The sequence below is a fragment of the Phyllopteryx taeniolatus genome, chromosome 9, assembly GCF_024500385.1.
Source record: "Phyllopteryx taeniolatus isolate TA_2022b chromosome 9, UOR_Ptae_1.2, whole genome shotgun sequence".
Taxonomy (NCBI): Eukaryota; Metazoa; Chordata; class Actinopteri; order Syngnathiformes; family Syngnathidae; genus Phyllopteryx; species Phyllopteryx taeniolatus.
In genome coordinates, this window is record NC_084510.1 from 8218781 (window position 1) to 8238555 (window position 19775).

General features: G+C 41.3%; 2 protein-coding genes across 3 annotated transcripts; both read right to left on the reverse strand.

Moving 5' to 3' along the window:
* Positions 1–2939: 2939 nt before the first annotated feature.
* On the reverse strand, positions 2940–7361 carry LOC133484127 (blue-sensitive opsin-like). 2 transcript variants are annotated; one of them, XM_061786270.1, is made up of 5 exons: positions 5958–7361; positions 4695–4863; positions 4440–4605; positions 4117–4356; positions 2940–3117 (listed from the first exon to the last, which is right to left on the reverse strand). In XM_061786270.1, exons 1-5 carry the CDS (start codon positions 6334–6336, stop codon positions 3013–3015), a joined length of 1059 nt encoding a protein of 352 aa, XP_061642254.1. In that variant the 5' UTR covers positions 6337–7361; the 3' UTR covers positions 2940–3012. The 2 variants fall into 2 exon arrangements, with proteins under 2 accessions (XP_061642254.1, XP_061642255.1); XM_061786271.1 differs by lacking the exon at positions 4695–4863 and having other exon boundaries at positions 4440–4495.
* Positions 7362–7569: 208 nt separating this feature from the next.
* Positions 7570–9460, reverse strand: opn1sw2 (opsin 1 (cone pigments), short-wave-sensitive 2). The gene is made up of 5 exons (XM_061786273.1): positions 8910–9460; positions 8645–8813; positions 8398–8563; positions 7961–8200; positions 7570–7805 (listed from the first exon to the last, which is right to left on the reverse strand). Exons 1-5 carry the CDS (start codon positions 9286–9288, stop codon positions 7704–7706), a joined length of 1056 nt encoding a protein of 351 aa, XP_061642257.1. The 5' UTR covers positions 9289–9460; the 3' UTR covers positions 7570–7703.
* Between the last annotated feature and the right edge of the window lie 10315 nt (positions 9461–19775).

Sequence of the window (19775 nt, forward strand, 5' to 3'; positions counted from 1 at the left end):
TCAACATTGAACCATTTGGAACTCCTTTGGGTAGCGGAGCCGAGCAGGACTCAGAATTACCAAGGCTCACACACATACCTGCAGTTCTGTTTCCCAGATAGGACCTCAACCACTCCAGTGCTCTACTGCTAATACCCACAGAGTGCTGTAACCAGGCCACAGGGATATTGTGGTCCACCATTTTAAACGCTGCAGTTAGGTCCAGCAGGACAAGACATTCATAGTCCCTGAAGTCGTTTGCCATGAGAATGTCATTTCGAACTCTTAAAGCTGACTCTGTGCTATGCGGTGTTCTAATATCGGATTGAAAAACCTCTAGGACATCATGCTCATCCAGAAAATGCTTTAGTTGACCGTGTAAAACTTTGTCAAATACTTTTTTAAAAATATAAACGGAGGTTTGGAAATAGGTCTAAAATTGGTGAGCACACATGTTACGTATAGCTACATTCCGCTTGCTGCTCGTATTTTTATCTACAGGTATTTATTATTGCTTGCATGATCTATTTTGGTTCCTCAAAGAGACTTGTGTCATATGATTGTCTCACCAGTCAATATAACTACTCGTGACTTTTTACTCAATTTGACCAATCAAACGGAGCTAGGCTGTCACATTATTGCACAGTCGCTGCACAGCAGCCCCACACAATGGCAAACTTTTCAAAATGATTTATTTAGGTGAAACATGGCATGAATCTATAGTTACCTTACAGAAACGCTCCAGCTCCAGTAAAGAGTGAGTGAACTAATGATGAAAATTAACATAAAGCTAACGCCGGCATATTTACATTTTTTTTCTACATAGTATTCTCTGTATATGTCCTTTCAGAATAAAGCAATAAATAAATGAAAAAAAATAAGTGGTATATAAAATGGATGGCTGGACTACCAAAAAGAACAGCTGTCGTGCTCTCATCTATGTCTTCCTAAAATGTATGCAGTTCAGTCTACCAGAAATCCACTTCGAACTTGAAAAATGCACATTGGGGTTTTCTGTGTAATGACTGCCTATTGAGCCTCTTGTGCTTTTCGTGAGTGTCAAAAAACAAAGGTAATTGAAGAACATTTCTTGTGGCTGAATTTGTCTTAATTTATGTTTTATGTTTTGTATTATTTATCTTTTAAAGATTTAAATTACTATTGTTTTAGTTACTGTTATATCTGAAGTTGCACATTCCTTTTTTATATTTTTGTCTATTGGATATTTGATTTGACCCTGGATCAAATACCTGACATGAATATTGCCGTTCAGCTCCTTGTTAGAGAACAGCAAGTTGTGCAAAAGTTACTCAAGCATTGAATAGTTTTTGTCTTACGCATTCAAAAGCTTTTTCCAGTGGTCACCTGTTCATTTGACATCAGGTAATAATCAACCAAAAAGACTTGGGTGTAATGTTCAAAATATACATTTTAACACGTCATGTCAAGATACTGTGATAACAAAATTCGAATTTTTCATCATTTTGCTTTTGAAGGAGTCGGATTGGTGAGTAAACGTCTATCTTGTTCCTTGGTTGTGGTAATTTATGGATTAAAAGGTTCATCATGATTGGAGGTTGCTTCCAACAGGTCATAATTATTAAAAATCCAACAGAATTCTGAAAGTCATTAAAGAATTAGTTGTATATCAATGAAATTGCTTGTTGATGTCAGTATTTGATGTCTGTATTACTCCCAATTTTTTAGGATTACTGTACATACTATATGGGAATTTCTCATGTGGATAAGAAATATTACGCCATCTAGAGGTACATGTGTGATAATGCTACATGTGTCTGCGTTTACGGTACAGTAAATATGAAATATGATGAAAAAGAGCAAACTTATTATGCCAACATTTTTTATTTGGGTGCAGTAAATTTTATTGCAGTTTAACCTCTTGCATTTATACACATCAGAATATTTTACTTTGTTGAACAAACTTTGCAGTCTCTCCTGTTATGCTATTATTAGCCATCAATTGTCAGTTAATTATTTTTTTTAAATTTATACTAGCTTGTATTTACTACTAGTTTTGCATAATTGTATTCGTATGGAAACTGTGTATAACATCTAACTTGCAAATAATACAAGTGGGCGGCACGGTGGAAGAATAGTTAGCACATTTGCTTCACAGTTCTGAGGACCGAGATTCAAATCCCAGCCCCGCCTGTGTGGAGTTTGCATGTTCTCCCCGCGCCTGCGTGGGTTTTCTCCAGGTACTCCGGTTTCCTCCCACATCCTAAAAACATGCAAGGTAGGTTACTTGAAGACCCTAAATTGTCCGTAGGTATGAATGTGAGTGCGAATGGTTGTTTGTTTACAGTATATGCGCCCTGCGATTGGCTGAGGACAAGTTCAGGGTGTACCCCACCTCTCGCCCGAAGATAGCTGGGATAGGCTCGAGCACTCCCACGACCCGAGTGAGGATAAGCGGTACAGAAAATGGATGGATGGATGGATAATATAAGTGGTTCTATACACTTACCTCTGTTTTTTTTAAATCAACAAAATCCAAGAGTCACCTAAATCCTAAACCTTCAGTCCTTTTTACAATAGCCATTTTTTTAAATAGCTTTTTTTTTTTTTTTTTTTTTACAAAGTGACATCCATCCATCCATACATCCATTTTCTGTACCGCTTATCCTCACTTGGGTCGTGGGCGTGCTGGAGCCCATCCCAGCTATCTTCGGGCAAGAGGCGGGGTACACCCGAACTGGTCGCCAGCCAATCGCAGAGAACATATAAACAAACAGCAACTCGCACTCACATTCACACCTACGGGCAATTTAGAGTCCTCAATTAACCTACCACGCATATTTTTGGGATGTGGGAGGAAACTGGAGTACCCGGAGAAAACCCACGCAGGCACGGGGAGAACATGCAAACTCCACACAGGCAGGACCGGGATTTGAATCCCAGTCCTCAGAACTGTGAGTCAGTCGTTCACAGTGCCACCCACAAAGTGACATATTGTATCAAAATTGATATTGTTTCTATTGTGCAGTTGATCTCCGTTTACAATGAAATAGTTTAAGCAGGTCCAACTTTGGAGACTTCAGTGGTTGATTGGCTTTTTGATGCTTCATCGTCATCGTCTCCACTCATCCCTAGCATCATCTTCATGCATGAGCGGAACTGTAGGAGAGAAGGAACATGAGAAGATTGATTGGGGCATGTAGTACTGTATTCTGGATAGGCTGTACTTCTTGAGAACACTCACATACATCATAGTGTAAACCAGGGATGTCAAACTCATTTTTGTCGAGGGCCAAATTGTAGTTACAGATTCCCTCAGAGGGCCGTTATGACTGTGAAACCATAACATTTTTTCATCGGCTCATCAGAATATTTCATATACACAACAAATCAATGGATAACTAGTTTTGAAATCAGAGGTCAAGGATAATAGTTTGTTCAAGTTACTCTAAAAGGTGTTTGGTAACAACAAATGCTTGCGATATCTCAACGTTATTATTTAGTAAATTTTGGTGGCGGCACGGTGAAAGACTGGTTAGAGCGTCTGCCTCACAGTTCTGAGGCCCGGGGTTCAAATCCAAGCCCCGCCTGTGTGGAGTTTGCATGTTCTCCCTGTGCCTGCGTGGGTTTTCTCCGGGCACTCCGGTTTCCTCCCACATCCCAAAAACATGCAGGTTAATTGAAGACTCTAAATTGCCCGTAGGTGTGAATGTGAGTGTGAATGGTTGTTTGTTCGTATGTGCCCTGCGATTGGCTGGCAACCAATTCAGGGTGTACCCCGCCTCCTGCCCGATGATAGCTGGGATAGGCTCCAGCACTCCCGCGACCCTTGTGAGAAGAAGCGGTTCAGAAAATGGATGGACGGATGGATGAAATTTTGGTACAGATTTGAGCAATAATCAAAGAAGTTGACGCGCATGATTTGCTATCGCGGGCCACATAAAATGATGTGGAGGGCCAGATCTGGCCCCTGGCCATTGAGTTTGACACCTGTGGTGTAAACTGTCCGGTTTTTTTTTTGTCATCCAAATAGATTAAGAATTAAATATTTATTTTCATTCAATGGATGTTCATAAAAGTATGCAAAAAACATTGTTATGTAAGTGACTGCAAAAGGGCAGTGATTTCTACACATTGATTTGGTGACAGTAAAACAACCTGTTTGTTGAGAAAGATGTAGATGAATGGGTTGTAGACTGTAGAGGCTTTAGAAAAACAGGAGGGTATGGTGGCCAATCTCAGGTCAAAAGGTTGCCCACGGTTGTTGACAACCCAAAGAGCAAAGGAGGCGTACGGCATCCAGCACACCAGGAAGCCCAGCACCATGACAACAACCATCCTAGTCACCTCCCTCTCTGCTTTCTGAGTAGAAGCTGACTCAGCCTGGGCTTTTGCGGCCTGTTCAAGGAGACAAAAGAGTTGCTGGCACTGATGAATTTTTTTTCAAATGTTGGTTGGACACAAAGTCACTTGTAACTCACAGATTTCAGCACAATAAGTAGCTGTGAGTAGCAGAAAACAATAGTGAAGAATGGCACTGCAAAGCAGAAGCAGAAGAGGAACATCGCATAGGACTCATTGTTAAACTTGTTGTCGGACGTGTACCAATCCGGACCACAAGAGCACTGCATTCCCTCAGGGATATACCTAAAGACAACGAACCATTACACGTATCTCAATGTATAACAACGCAGCATGTTTAAAAAACTGTTTTGTGTCCGCTTTTTAGTACTTACCGACTCCACCCAAAAAGCGGCGGAACTGCAGCAATCAAAGCAAAAAGCCAAGTTGCTGCACAGCAAGCAATAGCATGATTAGGTCTGAACACAATGTTTCCCAGAGGTTTGCACACAACCAGCCACCTTTCAAAAGCGACTACTGCCAGAGACCAGAGGCTAACCATACCTGGAAGGAGACAGAAAACATAACTTTCCACGATAAATGTACTAAATGCACGTTTTGGACAAAAGTATTGGGATACCTGACTTTCTGAAAGATTTTGGTTTCAAATGAATGAGTAAGGTCCCAATCTTTAATCTAGTTCATTTCTAATGTATTTGATGTGCATGATGTAAGGTATCTAAAGAAGTTCTTCATCACTTAACTCATCCAAGCATGCATTTATGGGCCTTACTTTTTGTTTTCCACTGGGACACAGTCATGCTGGAAATGAAAGGGGCCTTCCAAACTTTTCAAAATTTCTTAATAAGATTAATAATTACTTAACCTTATTCTTCATAGTATTATTGTTATTCATATTATTATTCATTCATTTTCTGTACTGCTTATCCTAGCATCGCGGGTATGTGAGGCAGATGTGCTAACCAGTCGTACACCGTGCCGGCCAATATTATTATTATTATTATTATTATTATTATTATTGGCTTTACCCAGTCGTTCACACAGTGTGAGCCTTAGTACAAGTTGTATAGAAAATGAGTGGATGAATTAGTCCTTATAGTTCAAACCCAAAATGATTCATTCGGTGATTGAGATGTGCCCCCAAGACATTTGTTCATATCATAGTGCATATGTCAAAGCAACAGCACCGTTAATCTGTGTTGAAATATTAATATATTGTTGTTCTTTCATACTGTTGTACTTTTTGTTATTGTTTCTAAAAGAAAATAACGTGTTCACTGATATCACCTGTAGCATAAAAAGGATCAATGGAAGAGAGAAATTGATACTTTTCTATAAACACAAATGTGTAAGAGCTAATGTATAGGTCTGCTGTAATAACACACAGAGCGTCCACAGTCTCTTGACTATTTTAAACCTTTCATTTTATTTTTCTTTTATTATTTCTTTCAATTAATTTGCTTTTGTAATACAGAGACTGTGTACTGTATCTCAGTTTACTACCACACACAGCAGAAACAAAACATGTCACATGTAACCATTACACCTTTAGAAAATGTCATAATTCAATGAAAATACAGCTGTGTCTATGGAAATGTTGCTGTTAAGGTATTCATCTGCCTATTTTTGTTCCTTACCACCGAGAGTTGCAGTAAATCCTTCAATCTTGCACGCGAGTGCTCCAAGAATCATGTATCGGAAGGCAAAGCAGTAAAAGCAGGTGAAGGAGCCCACACAGGAGACAAGGAGGTTCGCCACAGCCAAGTTTACCAGGATGTAGTTCAGGTGAGATCGTAGTTTCTTGTATTTAACAGTGCATGCGATAGTGGCAATATTGATTGCTGTGCCAGTGACAAATATAAAGAGCATAAATGCTGACATGGAATAAAAAATGGCCTTGCTCCCCAGGTGATCTTGGGGAACCAGGAACGGGCTGAATAAAGTGATGTTGTTGGTGTCCAAAGGAATAGGGATCCAGAAGTCACTTGGGAGCTCCAGGGGATGATTTCTTCTCATTTTTCTACCTGTTTTGTGAGAAAAACTAAATGTCTATTTTTATAGTATATAGAATGGCAACGATTTTCTTGCAGATCTTCCTACACCTGTATATCTCTCTAAATGTGACCGAAAGCTGTATTTGTAGGAGCTTTGAATGCTACTTTGGCTTCACTTAATTGGCTCGGGAAGGATTTAAAGCTTTGTTTTAAGCCCAAAAATAGAACACACTGTATGAACAGTGTGTTCTATATGTGCCCAGTGTTGTATCTGAACGTTGTTCAATCAACGAAAGCTCATGAAGTAGTTCATATTTTGTGCGAACGTGAACCTCCATCCATCCATCCATTTTCTTTACCGCTTCTCCTCACTAGGGTCGCGGGCTGCTGGAGCCTATCCCAGCTATCTTTGGGCGGGATGCAGGTTACCGGTCGACAGACAATCGCGGGGCACATAGAAACAAACAACCATTCGCACTCACATTCACACCTACGGGCAATTTCGAGACTTCAATCAACCTACCACGCATGTTTTTGGGATGTGGGAGGAAATCGGTGTGCCCGGAGAAAACCCGGGGCACACGGGGAAAACATGCAAACTCCACACAGCCAGGGCCAGGATTTGAACCCCAGTACTCAGAACTGTGAAGCAGATGCGCTAACCAGTTGGCCACCGTGCCACCTACACTGAAATAATGACTTAAAAATAGCAGCAATACCTTTTTTCCCTATTCGACACTTGTTCATAAAATAAAAATTTGCTGGTGTTGCCTCGTTTAAAATGGTATTACAGCTACTTCCTGTTAACTCCGTTTCATTTAGTAACAAAAAGTCCAGATCATAGGTTATAATGATGTCATTAATCAACATTGATTTATTACCCAGTGACCTGACACTAGTGAAGATTTCCACCTACCTCCCCTCTGCCGAGCCAGCGCTTTCAACATAACAAACACGTATGCTCTCACAAGTGGGTCTTCTACATGGAGGCAAACAATCAGAGGAAAGGGGTGGGTCTTAGCCAAATATGGACAAAGCGGATACAAAGCTGGGTCAAACAGAAGTACCTGTCAAAGGGGCCTTTTCTGGACACTGGTATGACAAAACCAAGGTGTTTATTTTTTTTTTAATGAAATTGACACTTTTATACTAAGTCCATGTTAAAGAGTCACCCTACGGAGGGCTAAATAGCCAAAATATGAGCCATTTAAAGTAACTTCATGATGATGGTAAATATTTTGTAGAATTCAGAAAGTTGTAAAAGCACTTCACTTTATTGTAATGTTTTTTTTTTGTTTTTTTTTTAACATTGCGAAAACATGCATTTATAGTTATTTACAACTGACTCATACAACTCTTTAGTGGCATACAAGTAATCAAATCCACAGTCTAAGCAGGCCCAACTTTGGAGACTTCAGTCACTGATGTTGTTGATGATGTCTCTTCTTCACCACTACCCATTCCCAACATCTGCATCATGCATGACCGGAACTGTTTTGGAGAGACAAATTATTAAACCAAATATAAAATCATCAGTAACAGAATGCACTCCAGGTTTTGAATCTATTTCGTTTGGCTAACAATTAATATTCGTGTTAAATTTATAGAAGTAACTGGATAATAGTACAAGATAACATCAAACAGACCTGTTTGTTGAAGACGACATAGATGATGGGGTTGTAGACCGCTGAGCTCTTTGATAAGCAAGAAGGTAATGTGGCCATTCGCAGGTCAAAGGTCTGCCCACGATTCAAGACTACCCAAAGAGCAAAGGACGCATAGGGTAGCCAGCACACAAGGAAGCCCATCACCATGATGACCACCATCCTGGTCACTTCCTTCTCTGCTTTCTGAGTGGAGGCAGACTCAGCCTGGGCTTTTGCTGCCTGTGCGGAAAAAAGGGAAGGACATTTCGTTGCGACACTTTTAGTTTATTAGGTTTGGTTTATACATTGCTTGCCATGGCCAACTCTTATCTTAATTTAGCTAAATCTGCCAGGTTTAGTGCTATAAACCAAACCCTGATTCATTACAACACATTAAAATCTTGGAAGTTAAGGAATTAGTATTTGATTTATCTCACCATTTTCATTGTAATGAGCAGCTGACCATAGCAGAAGATAATAGTGGCCAAGGGAACAGCAAAGCAGAAGCAAAAGAGGAAAATCACATAGGATTCATTGTTGAATTTATTATTTGTGGTGTACCAATCCGGCCCACAGGAGCACTGCAGGCCCTCTGGAATATATCTGCAAAAACGGACAATCACAATCTCCCTCGTCTTTTGTTTTGTGCAATGACAATAAATGTTGAGTTTTGTTGATACTAACCTACTCCATCCGAAAAGTGGTGGGGTCGAGGCAATCAGTCCAAACAACCATGTGAATACACAGCAAGCTATAGCATGGTCCGGTTTAAAAACAAAGTTTCCAAGAGGCTTGCAAATGACCAGCCATCGTTCGAAGGCAATCACAGCAAGAGACCACAGGCTTACCATACCTAGTAGAACAAAGAAAAAAAAGGCTTTAACCCCGTTTTCAAAGCATTCCAACTCACGCAGGTTTGTCTATGTTTTAAATGCAGGTTTTAACTCACCACCAAGCGTCACCATGAAACCTTCAATCTTGCATCCCAATGGTCCAAGGATGAAATACCTTGATGAAAAACAGCAGAACGCGGTGGAAGAGCCCACACATGACACAAGAAGGTTTGACACTGCCAAGTTCACCAGGATGTAATTCAGGTGGGACCTGAGCTTCTTGTATTGGATGGTGCAAGCAATGGTGAGGACATTAATGCCCGTTCCCACCACAAAAAGAAAGAACATGAATGCAGCCATGCCATAAAAGGTGCCTAAATTCCCCAGATGGTCCTGAGGAACCAGGAATGGACTAAGCGATGTGATGTTGTTAGTGTCCAGCGGAACAGGTATCCAGAAGTCTTCTGGCAGTTCATTGCTTCGATGTCCCCTCATTTTGCTGTATTTCTTTATGTCACCAAAACTCAGAAACACCTCAACAGTTCCTTGCTTGTGGTATGCTTCAACCAATCACGTGTAGCAAAAATAAAAATACAGGAATTCTGAATGGATTCAAACTGCCCAAAAAATAAATAAATGCAGCCTCCCTGCTGTCTTACACGGTCTGTCATGGAGGACAATTTATATGAAGGGCCAAGGAAACCAATTAGCCTCATTAACGGATAAATGGCTTCTATAATAGACTAAAGGATTTAAGTTTGCATTTATTGGAATAATTCATTTAGTGGTTCCTGTTACGTCTGTGACTCTAAATAGGTTAAACAGCACTCGGATTACATTTTGTGAGTGGCTGAAGTCAAAGTCAATATCATTGGACCACAGTCTGTCGATTTGTGCTGCCTCATTGGAGGTGTCAATGAAAGCTACAAAGCACAGTTTGTCATGTTGTTTAAATATTGACCAATTTGTGTCTTGAAATACAGTGTTGTTTGTGCTAAATATCAGAATATTTTTCATCATTAAGTTACAGTACAGCCGGCACGGTGGGCGACTGGTTACCACATCTGCCTCACAGTTCTGGGGACTGGGGTTCAAATCCCGGCCCCGCCTGTGTGGAGTTTGCATGTTCTCCCCGTGCCTGGGTGGGTTTTCTCCCAGAACTGTGGTTTCCTCCCACATCCCAAAAACATCCGTGGCAGGTTAATTTAAGACTCTAAATTGCCCTTAGGTGTGAATGTGAGTGCTAATGGTTGTTTGTTTCTATGTGGCTTGCAATTGGCTGGCGACCGGTTCAGGGTGTACCCGCCTCCTGCCCGAAGATAGCTGGGATGGGCTGCAGCAGCCTGCGACCCGAGTGAGGATAAGCGGTAAAGAAAATGGATGGATGGATGGAAGTTACAGAACACTATCCCAAGCATTTATCTAAGGGCCAAAATGTTTATAACATGCGATGGCAAATAAACATAACCTCTAGTACTCAACAACAAATGACTTTAAACAGGTTAATCCCCCTTTCTTAAGGAAGCACACAGCAGGACTTTACCTGCTAATCTGGTTTGCTACTGCATCAAATCTTTTAATCTGACTCACTGCAGCCCTGTGTAATCCACTCTGCTGGTTTAATTTGAGATTGGTGTCGCCGCTTTGGCTTTTTGCCTCCTCCATGGGTTTAATGAGCTCTCAAGACAGTGACAACACCATATTGATATAAAATGACCTATATTGGGATGTACGCTATCGTCCGTATTGCACAGCACTTTCATCACACGAAAGAAGTGTATTTTGGTTCCGAACTTTCCAATATGGCGTCAAGGCAGAAGCACTCTAAAGTTTGACTAAATTTCACTCAAAAAGATAATACCAGGGCTACTTTCAACACTTGCAACAAAGCTTTAATTTCATCAAAGTGGGTAATATTTCCAACATGCAGAAAAATCTCTTGTATTATCGAATCATATACTGTAATGATAATGATTCAATTATATCATTTATCATTTGTATTATTTTATTCCCTCAACCAATGAGAATCGATAAGAAAATAGATAAGGGTAATTCTTATCAATTCTCATCCCTATGTACATGCATACTGTATGTTATGTAAATGAATATGTTGGAAAAAATAGCACTGTATGAGAAGAGTTTGGATACTAAATTAATACTAAGGGTATGATATACTAAACGTTTACACAAGCAAAATTGATTACTCATGCAAACAAATGTGGAAGCCGATCTACTAACTGGGAGCACTCAGGATTGCATCCACCAAACGTTCTAAACTGCAGTGTAGTTCATTTTGTACGTTGAGGAAGACGCATGCGTAATGTGATCTATCAAACCTGAGACAAATTGCACTGGCTGATATTGTGTCTTGAAATAGCGAGTGTGGCGCCCTGGGTCGTGGGGAGTGGGTGGCATCCCCCTGGCTGGGTCCCCCGCAGGTTGGGCTCACTGGCTTGGTCCCCGCACCTTGCGGGTGCAAGGGGGAGGTCCCACCCTTGCCGGCTCAGCAACTCCGCACAGCAGTTGACTAACATGGTGATATGGTGTTCATTCAAAAATAAGTTCCATAGACACGCTATAGGCTTTAATTGTTTGTGCTGGGACCACTAATAATAACACAGGTTATATTACGATATTAACTCACAGGTTCTTACAGGTTTTTAGACACTATAAAAAGCATCCCACCGCATCACTCATTTCCATTTCCTTGCTCATTTCCCACATCCAGTCCTGTCCTTTTCTGTCCTCTCTCATCTTGTTCTTTTGGATTTGGTTAGTTGTTGCATATCCTCACCAGGTGTGTCCCCACCCCTATTCCACTAGCATTTGTTTCATATATTCAGGACATAAACCATTTAATGGTTTATAAACCAGTAGCAGAACTTTCATTCTATTCTAAAGCTGACCGGGAGCCAGTGTAGAGACTTTAGAATTGGAGTAATATGTTCTGACCTCTTTGTTCTGGTAAGAACCCGAGCTGCAGTGTTTTGAATGTGTTGCAGCTATTTAATGCTCTTTTGTGGGAGTCCAGTCAGAAGATCATTATAATAGCCAAGATTACTTCAGATAAAAGAATGGATGAGCTTCTCCTGGTCTGCTTGGCACATGCAAGCCTTCACTCTGGATATGTTCTTCAGGAGGTAGAAGGCTGTTTCAGAAATTTATTTGATGTTACTACTGAAAATCAGGTCGGAATCTATCACCATGAAAGTGTAAACATATTTGAAATGTCAACAAAAATGATCCTGAAATATTGTCTATTCAGCAATCGAATTTTGAAGCTTCTGAAGGAACTCAGGGCTGACCTGGAGCCACTCACAAGGAGTCATGCATTACCACCTATGATAAAACTCCTTTCAACTCTGCATTTACGTGCACCTGGGTCATTTCAGCACACTGTGACAATAGTTATGCATAACCAACTTCCACATTTAGCAAAACAGGATGACACACTTCCTTCCAGTTCAGGTCACCGGTAGAGCCCTATGGCAGGAGACTGGAACAAAGCACCTAATATTTCCATTAAACATCTTCTTTTCCTTCCCATTGGGGTTGCCACAGCACATCATACTTTTCCATCTATGCCTATCTTCTGCGTCCTCCTCTCTAACACAACTGTGTTTATCTGTGACTTTCTCTCTCTAGCCTCAGTCTTAGTTTGGAAAATGTAAAGGTATTTTTGTCACTTTCTCCCTCTATTCCCTCACTATAGTCTGGAAAATGTATGAGAATGACTGCCTTTACTGTTGGTATTCTGTGACATTTAATGGTGAAAAGTCTGTCTGTCTTATTGTAAAATTTTATACAGACATTTATTGGGGAAGAGCAAGGGAATGACTTTCTCACTGTCCATCTCCTTGAACCGTTACCTTATCGTGGTGGAGGGGTTTGTGTGTCCCAATTATCCTAGGAGCTAAGTTTTCTGGGGTTTAATGGGCCTGGCAGGGTTACCCATAGCAAACAGTTCCTAGGTGAGGGTCCAGACAAAGCACGGCTCAAAAACCCCTTATGATGAGAAAAATATTTGAACAACCTTTTCCCTCACCCAGACACGGCTCAACGGGGCATCCCTCTGAAGCCAGCCCCGTAGGTGGGGCTCAATGGTGAGTGCCCGCAGGCCCAACCTGAAGAGGCAACGTGGGTCCCTCTTCCCATGGGCTCACCACCTGTGGAAGGGGACAAGGGTGTCATGTACACTGTGAGCTAAGTGGTGTGGAAGCTAGCTTTAGGGACATGGAACGTCACCTCTCTGGCAGGGAAAGAGCCCGAGCTTGTGTGCGAGTGTGAGAAATTCTGACTAGACATAGTTGGCTCGCCTAACCACATGACTTGAGCTCCGGTACCAGTCTTCTTTAGAGGGGTTGGACTATTTTTCCCTCTGGAATTGCAAGCAGGTGTAAGCATACTTCTTGCCCCACTGCTCAGTGACGGTACATTGGTGTTCACCCCAGTACACGAGAGGGTAGCCTCCCTCCGCCTTCGGGTGGGGGGACGGGTCCTGACTGTTGTTTGTTTCTATTCACCAAACAGCAGCTCATGCTATCCACCCTTTTTGAAGTCCTTGGATAGGCTGCTCCAGAGCACCCCTGTTGGGACTCCCTCATTCTACTGAGCAACTTTAATGTTCACCTGGGCAATGACAGTGAGACCTGGAAGGGCGTGATTTGGAGGAACGCCCTTATACCCCCATTAGAATCAGAGCGGTGTTCTATTATTGGGCAACTGTGCTTGTCATAGATTGTCCATAATGAACACCATCTTCAGACATTAGGGTATCCATACGTACACTGGGCACCAGGATACCCTAGGCCGCATTTCGATGATGGACTTTGTTGTCATGTCATCGGATTTGCGGTTGTATGTCTTGGACACTCGGATGAAGAGAGGGGGCAAAGCTGTCAACTGGATGACCGACTGGTGGTGTGTTGGCTCCAATGGTGGGGGAAGATGCCAGTTCAACCTGGCAAATCCAAACGTATTGTGAGGGTCTGCTGGAAATTTCTGGCAGAGTCCCCTGTCAGAAGGAGCTTCAACTGCCACCTCCAGCAGAACTTTGCCCACATCCCGGGGGTGGCGGTTGACTTTGAGTCCGAGTGGTGGTGCCTGTCTTAGTGGCAATCCCTTAACCCACTGGTGGACACCAGTGGTGAGGGCTGCCGTCAAGCTGAAGAAGGAGTTCTATCGGGCCTTTTTGGCCTGTGGGACTCCGGAGGCAGCTAATGGTTATCAGCAGGCCAAGTGGAACACAGTTTTGGTGGTCGCTGAGGCAAAAACTTGGGCATGGGAGGAGTACGATGAGGCCATGGAAAATGACTTGCTGATGGCTCCAAGAAATTCTGGTCCAACATCCGGCGTCTAAGGAGGGGGAAGCAGTGCATCGTCAACACTGTGTAGAGTAGGGACAGGGTGCTGTTGACCTCAACTAGGGATGCAGGGACGAATACTTTCAAGACCTCCTCAATTCCACCAACACACTTTCCTTTGAGGAAGCAAAGTTTGACGACTCTGAGATGGGCTCTCCTATCTCTGAGGTGGTTGAAAATCTCCTCGGTGACAGGGCCCCAGGGCTGGATGAAATCCACACAGAGTTCCTAAAGGCGCTGGACTTTTTGGGCCTGTCTTGGCTGACACTGCTCCGTAACACTGTATGGACATCAGGGATAGTACCGCTGGATTAGCAGACCGAGCTGGTTGTCCCCCTTTGTACGAAGGGAGGGTGTGTTCCAACTACAGGGGCGTAACACTCCTCAGCCGCCCTGGAAAGGTCTATTCAGGGTTTCTGGAGAGGAGGGTGCATCTGGAAGTTAAATCTCAGATTTAGAGGAGCAGTATGGTTTCCATTCTGGCTATGGTACAGTGGACCAGCTCTACAACTTCAGCAGCGTCCTCGAGGGTACATGGGCGAACGCCCAACCAGTGTACATGTGCTTTGTAGACTTGGAGAAGGTGTTCGACCGTGTCCTGTGGAGGTTTCTCCGGCAGTTTGGCGTACCAGACCCTTTAATAAGGTCTGTTCGGTCCCTGTACAACGTTTGTCAGAGTTTGATCCTCATTGCCAGCTGTAAGTCAGACTCCGTTTCCAATGAGGGTTGGACTCCACCAAGGCTGCCATTTCTCACTGATTCTGTTCATTACCTTTATGGACAGAATGTGTACCCAAGGTGTTAAGGGGGTCCGGTTTGGTGACCTCAGCATTGCGTCTCTGCTTTTTGCAGATGATGTGGTTCTGTTGGCTTCATTAAGCTGCGATCTTCAATTCTAGCTGGAGCAGTTCGCAGCCAAGTGTGAAGCGGCTCAGATAAAAATCAGCACCTCCTGAGGCCATGATCCTCACTCAGACAAGGGTGGAGTTCCCTCTCGCGAAAGCAAATCATTTGCTTTAACTTCATGTCTCTTGCTAAAATACCAAAATAGCAAATTGTCTTCACTTTTAATAATGTTGAGATTTTGCAAGCATTCCTTTTAAAATAAATGTAATAATAGTTGAATAGGAATTTTTTTTTTACTGGCTTTCAATATGCTTCACAGTCACAACGGCTCTCTGAGGGAAACGATAACGACGATCTGGACCGTGAATAAAATTATTTTAACACCCCTGCTGTAGGTTGTCATTGACTGCTCTCAAGCAAAGCCCACCAGGATTAAGGTTATCTTTTCGCTAATTTCCAACATTAAATTTGACTGTGAATCTGTCTTCTTGGATATTCCCCCACCGGGTTTGAAGTTGACTGCGGCTCATCGGTTAGAGACCCCTGGCGACTTTGTAGACTCCCAATGCACACCTGCAAATCACTGGGGACCTTCCTAATTAAAATAGAGAGGACTCTGGGCTGGTAATAACTTGATTTTTTTCACTCTACACACTACTTTGGTCACATTTTCTTTGTTTCAAAAGATATTGTATTTGTATCCAGTCTGGTAGGAAGCAATTGTTTTGGATTCAATTAATCCTGTCGGCAAACTATTACACCTGTTCATCACGTCCATCTGCCCTTGGGTAACCTACTTTCTGTTAGCATTAGGATGGATTATCTCTACCTCCATTATCATGAAGAAAGGAAAATTCATGTTAAGTCTGCAATTATCAATCCAGTTTTCACATATCATAATTTTCACAGACCCTGAACAGAATTGTTTATAGTATTTTATCAAGTATCAGTACGTTGGTAATCTAAACTGTTATTGGTGTCACTACAGGTGGAGCAAGGTCGTCACCAAGGTAACACCAGCTTCAAATTTAAAATGTATAATGATGACTATGTTGTGAGTGTATTTGTATGTATAGATTATAAATGTATTTGTTTCCTGTGGTCCACTCTCTAGTAAATGAGGTCTAGTTGAACTTAATGCCCTAGAACTGCAATAACTTATTTCTCTCAGCTGCTTTATTCAATAATTCTTCTTTTTTTATTATATTGTATGCCTTTTAAATCTTTTGCAGTCATTTGTTACTGTAACCACTGAGGTTTCCCACTGTGGGGTCAATAAAGTCTGATCTTACCATATCAACCATCTGTGTAGTTTTCCTTCATGGTCTACTAGTGACCATTCTGTGATACTTTTCAAAATTTGTGAAATGATAGCTCTGAGTTATACTAAGAAACATCCATCCATCCATTTTCTTAACTCGTGAATGCTTTTGTTTCCATACTTTGCCAAATGATCTTTTGACTTATTTGTTTTACAGCAATCAGTATACCTCAAATTGTCTTACTTGTCTGGGTGGAAGGATATGACCAGTCTTCTTTCACTTCCTGGCTTATACATCATGAGCTCTTTAGGGTTTCAAAGTTGATTTCATGGTTGCTCCTTAATGCTCTTACTGTATATAAACCATTACAGGCAGCTCAAAGCAGTACAGAAGATCAAGGTTTTTCGCTGAGCCTTACTGACCTGTTTAACCCTCTTGCACACTCCCAGTAGTCTCATGCTTGTATGAACACCTGAAACTACAGGTTGTAGAACTTGACTGTGTTTGTTTTAAACCATGGAGACTTGGATGTTTCTTCTTTTGCTTCTTGCTAAACATAATCAGGTATTTTACTCTAAATGTATTGAATAACGTCAGTAAAAGGTTTAACATTTTGGGACTTTTGATTCCTCACTTGGGAAATGGTAAAAGTAACATCTTTCTTCGATTTTGGTAGAGCCAATAAAGAGACATACAACTACATTTGGCACTCAAACATGGTCTTGTCTCTGCCATGTTTAGGCAACATGACAACTTTTAATACAAATAATTCAGAATTGTTCAAAAAGGACATTTAAAAAAAATCTTAGGTTCATGCATACATACAGTGTATACATACATGTGGCCCAGAAACGACCCACATTTATTATGACTAGCACTGACGCTGACACTATGGCGGAATGTGAAATGTGCACTGTTCCACATTTCATAGGGTTTTTACTGTTGCAACAGTGTTGTCAGTAAGTTACTGTAATTCAACTATGGCAACAGTGTCAAGTCAATGTTTCTATTCATTGTGGTGCTGATGAGTTACACAGTAAATAGCAGCTCTTTTGGCTTATAGAAGTAGGCCAGGTAACGCATATTTTAACTTCACTTAGCATACAGGAGAAATGACCGGGATGTCACTCTATTATGCTTCGCAGTTCTGCAGCAACCAAAATCCCATGATGCAGCGAAACTGTAAAATCACTTTAAAGTATTTTACTGTAAGGTATGGAAAATAACGGTAGAATTTTCAAGAATGTCTAACAGTGTGTTTGTTTTAGACACTACACAGCTTAGCACAGCTCTCTTTGCATAATATGTGGCAGTATTGTTTTTCAATAGGTCTAATGTTACCTGAGAAAATATTTAAGGACATTTGCAAAAGATAACTTCACATATTTTTTTTATGATGTGTAGGCTACCTTTACAGTATTACTTGTCAGCTAGCTAGCCTTTTTTTATTTCTCTATAAGCAAAACAGTAAAATAGAACCAAATATAATGCAATTCAAGCATTGGCTAGCGAGTGTTGGCTTGACATTTATGCTATTGAAACAAAGTTTTTTTTTTTACACAGGTATGTTAATGATGTGAGGTGAGGAGCAAAAATTGCTAAATTAGCTAATTGTAACAACAGAAAAAAATATAACTGATGTATTTTTTTCAAATTAGAAAGTGACTTTTTAAACACCAAAAGCTGTTTTTTTAAGCACAAAACACTGCATTTCAATCAATCAGTCAAAACCTTTATTTAACCTGAAAATAAAAACCCATCGAGATCAATGTCTTTTTTTCGGGTGTTTTGACCACGAAGGCGGAGCACAACTCTCATCATAAGAATACAATAGATACATAAAAGAACAAAGGATGCATAAAAGTAAACAGAAAAGGATAAATAAAAGTATACATAAGAGAACATAAAAGAGCACTGTACAATTGCAAACAGAAAACTACCATCGATATGCCATCCACCTAGAATGAGCAGTAAATACTGAGCAAAAGTACAAAATGCAAGCACAGTCAAACAACAGCTGTATAGCATATCACCTTGGTGTACCCGCCAAGGTCAGCTGGGATAGGCTCCAGCACGCCAGCCATGAGGAAAAGCAGTACGGAAAATGGATGGATGGATATATATATATATAAATATAAATATAAATATATATATATATATATATATATATATATATATATATATATATATATATATATATATATATATATATATATATATATATATATATATTCAGTGAGTACGTAAAGTATTCAGACCCCCTTAAATTTTTCACTCTTTGTTATATTGCAGCCATTTGCTAAAATCATTTAAATTCATTTTTTTCCACATTAATGTACAAACAGCACCCCATATTGACAGAAAAAAACGGAATTGTTGCAATTTTTGCAGATTTATTAAAAAAGAAAAACTGAAATATCACACAGCCACTAGTATTCAGACCCTTTGCTCAGTATTGAGTAGAAGCATCCTTTTGAGCTAATACAGCCATGAGTCTTTTTGGGAATGATGCACCTGGATTTGGGGATCATCTGCCATTCCTCCTTGCAGATCCTCTCCAGTTCTGTTAGGTTGGATGGTGAACATTGGTGGGCAGCCATTTTCAGGTCTTTCCAGAGATGCTCAATTGGTTTAAAGTCAGGGCTCTGGCCATTCAAAAATAGTCACGGAGTTGTTCTGAAGCCACTCCTTCGGTATGTTAGCTGTGTGCTTAGGGTTATTGTCTTTTTTGAAGGTGAACCTTCGGCCCAGTCTGAGATTCTGAGCACTCTGGAGAAGGTTTTCGTCCAGGATATCACTACTTGGCCGCATTCATCTTTTCTTTGATTGCAACTAGTCTCCCTGTTCCTGCAGCTGAAAAACACAGCATGATGCTGCCACCACCATGCTTGACTGTTGGGACTGTATTGGACAGGTGATAAGCAGTGCCTGGTTTTCTCCACACATGCCACTTAGAATTAAGGCCAAAAAGTTGTATCTTGGTCTCATCAGAACAGAGAATCTTATTTCTCACCATCTTGGAGTCCTTCAGGTGTTTTTTTTAGCAAACTCCATGTGGGCTTTCATATGTCTTGCACTGAGAAGAGGCTTCCGTCGGGCCACTCTGCCATAAAGCCCCGACTGGTGGAGGGCTGCAGTGATGGTTGACTTTCTCGAACTTTCTTCCATCTCCCGACTGCATCTCTGGAGCTCAGCCATAGTTATCTTTGGGTTCTTCTTTACCTCTCTCACCAAGGCCCTTCTCCCCCAATTGCTCAGTTTGGCCGGACGGCCAGCTCTAGGAAGGAAAAAAATGAACTTAAATGATTTTAACAAATGGCTGCAATATAACAAAGAGTGAAAAATCTAAGGGGGTCTGAAAACTTTCCGTACCCATTGTATATCCACCAAACTAATCGGGAGTAGCTTCATCATGCAACAAGACAATGACCGAAAACACACTGCCATTACAAAAAAGGACCTCCTCAGGGGGAAAAACCCACGCAGGCACTGGGAGAACATGAACACACGG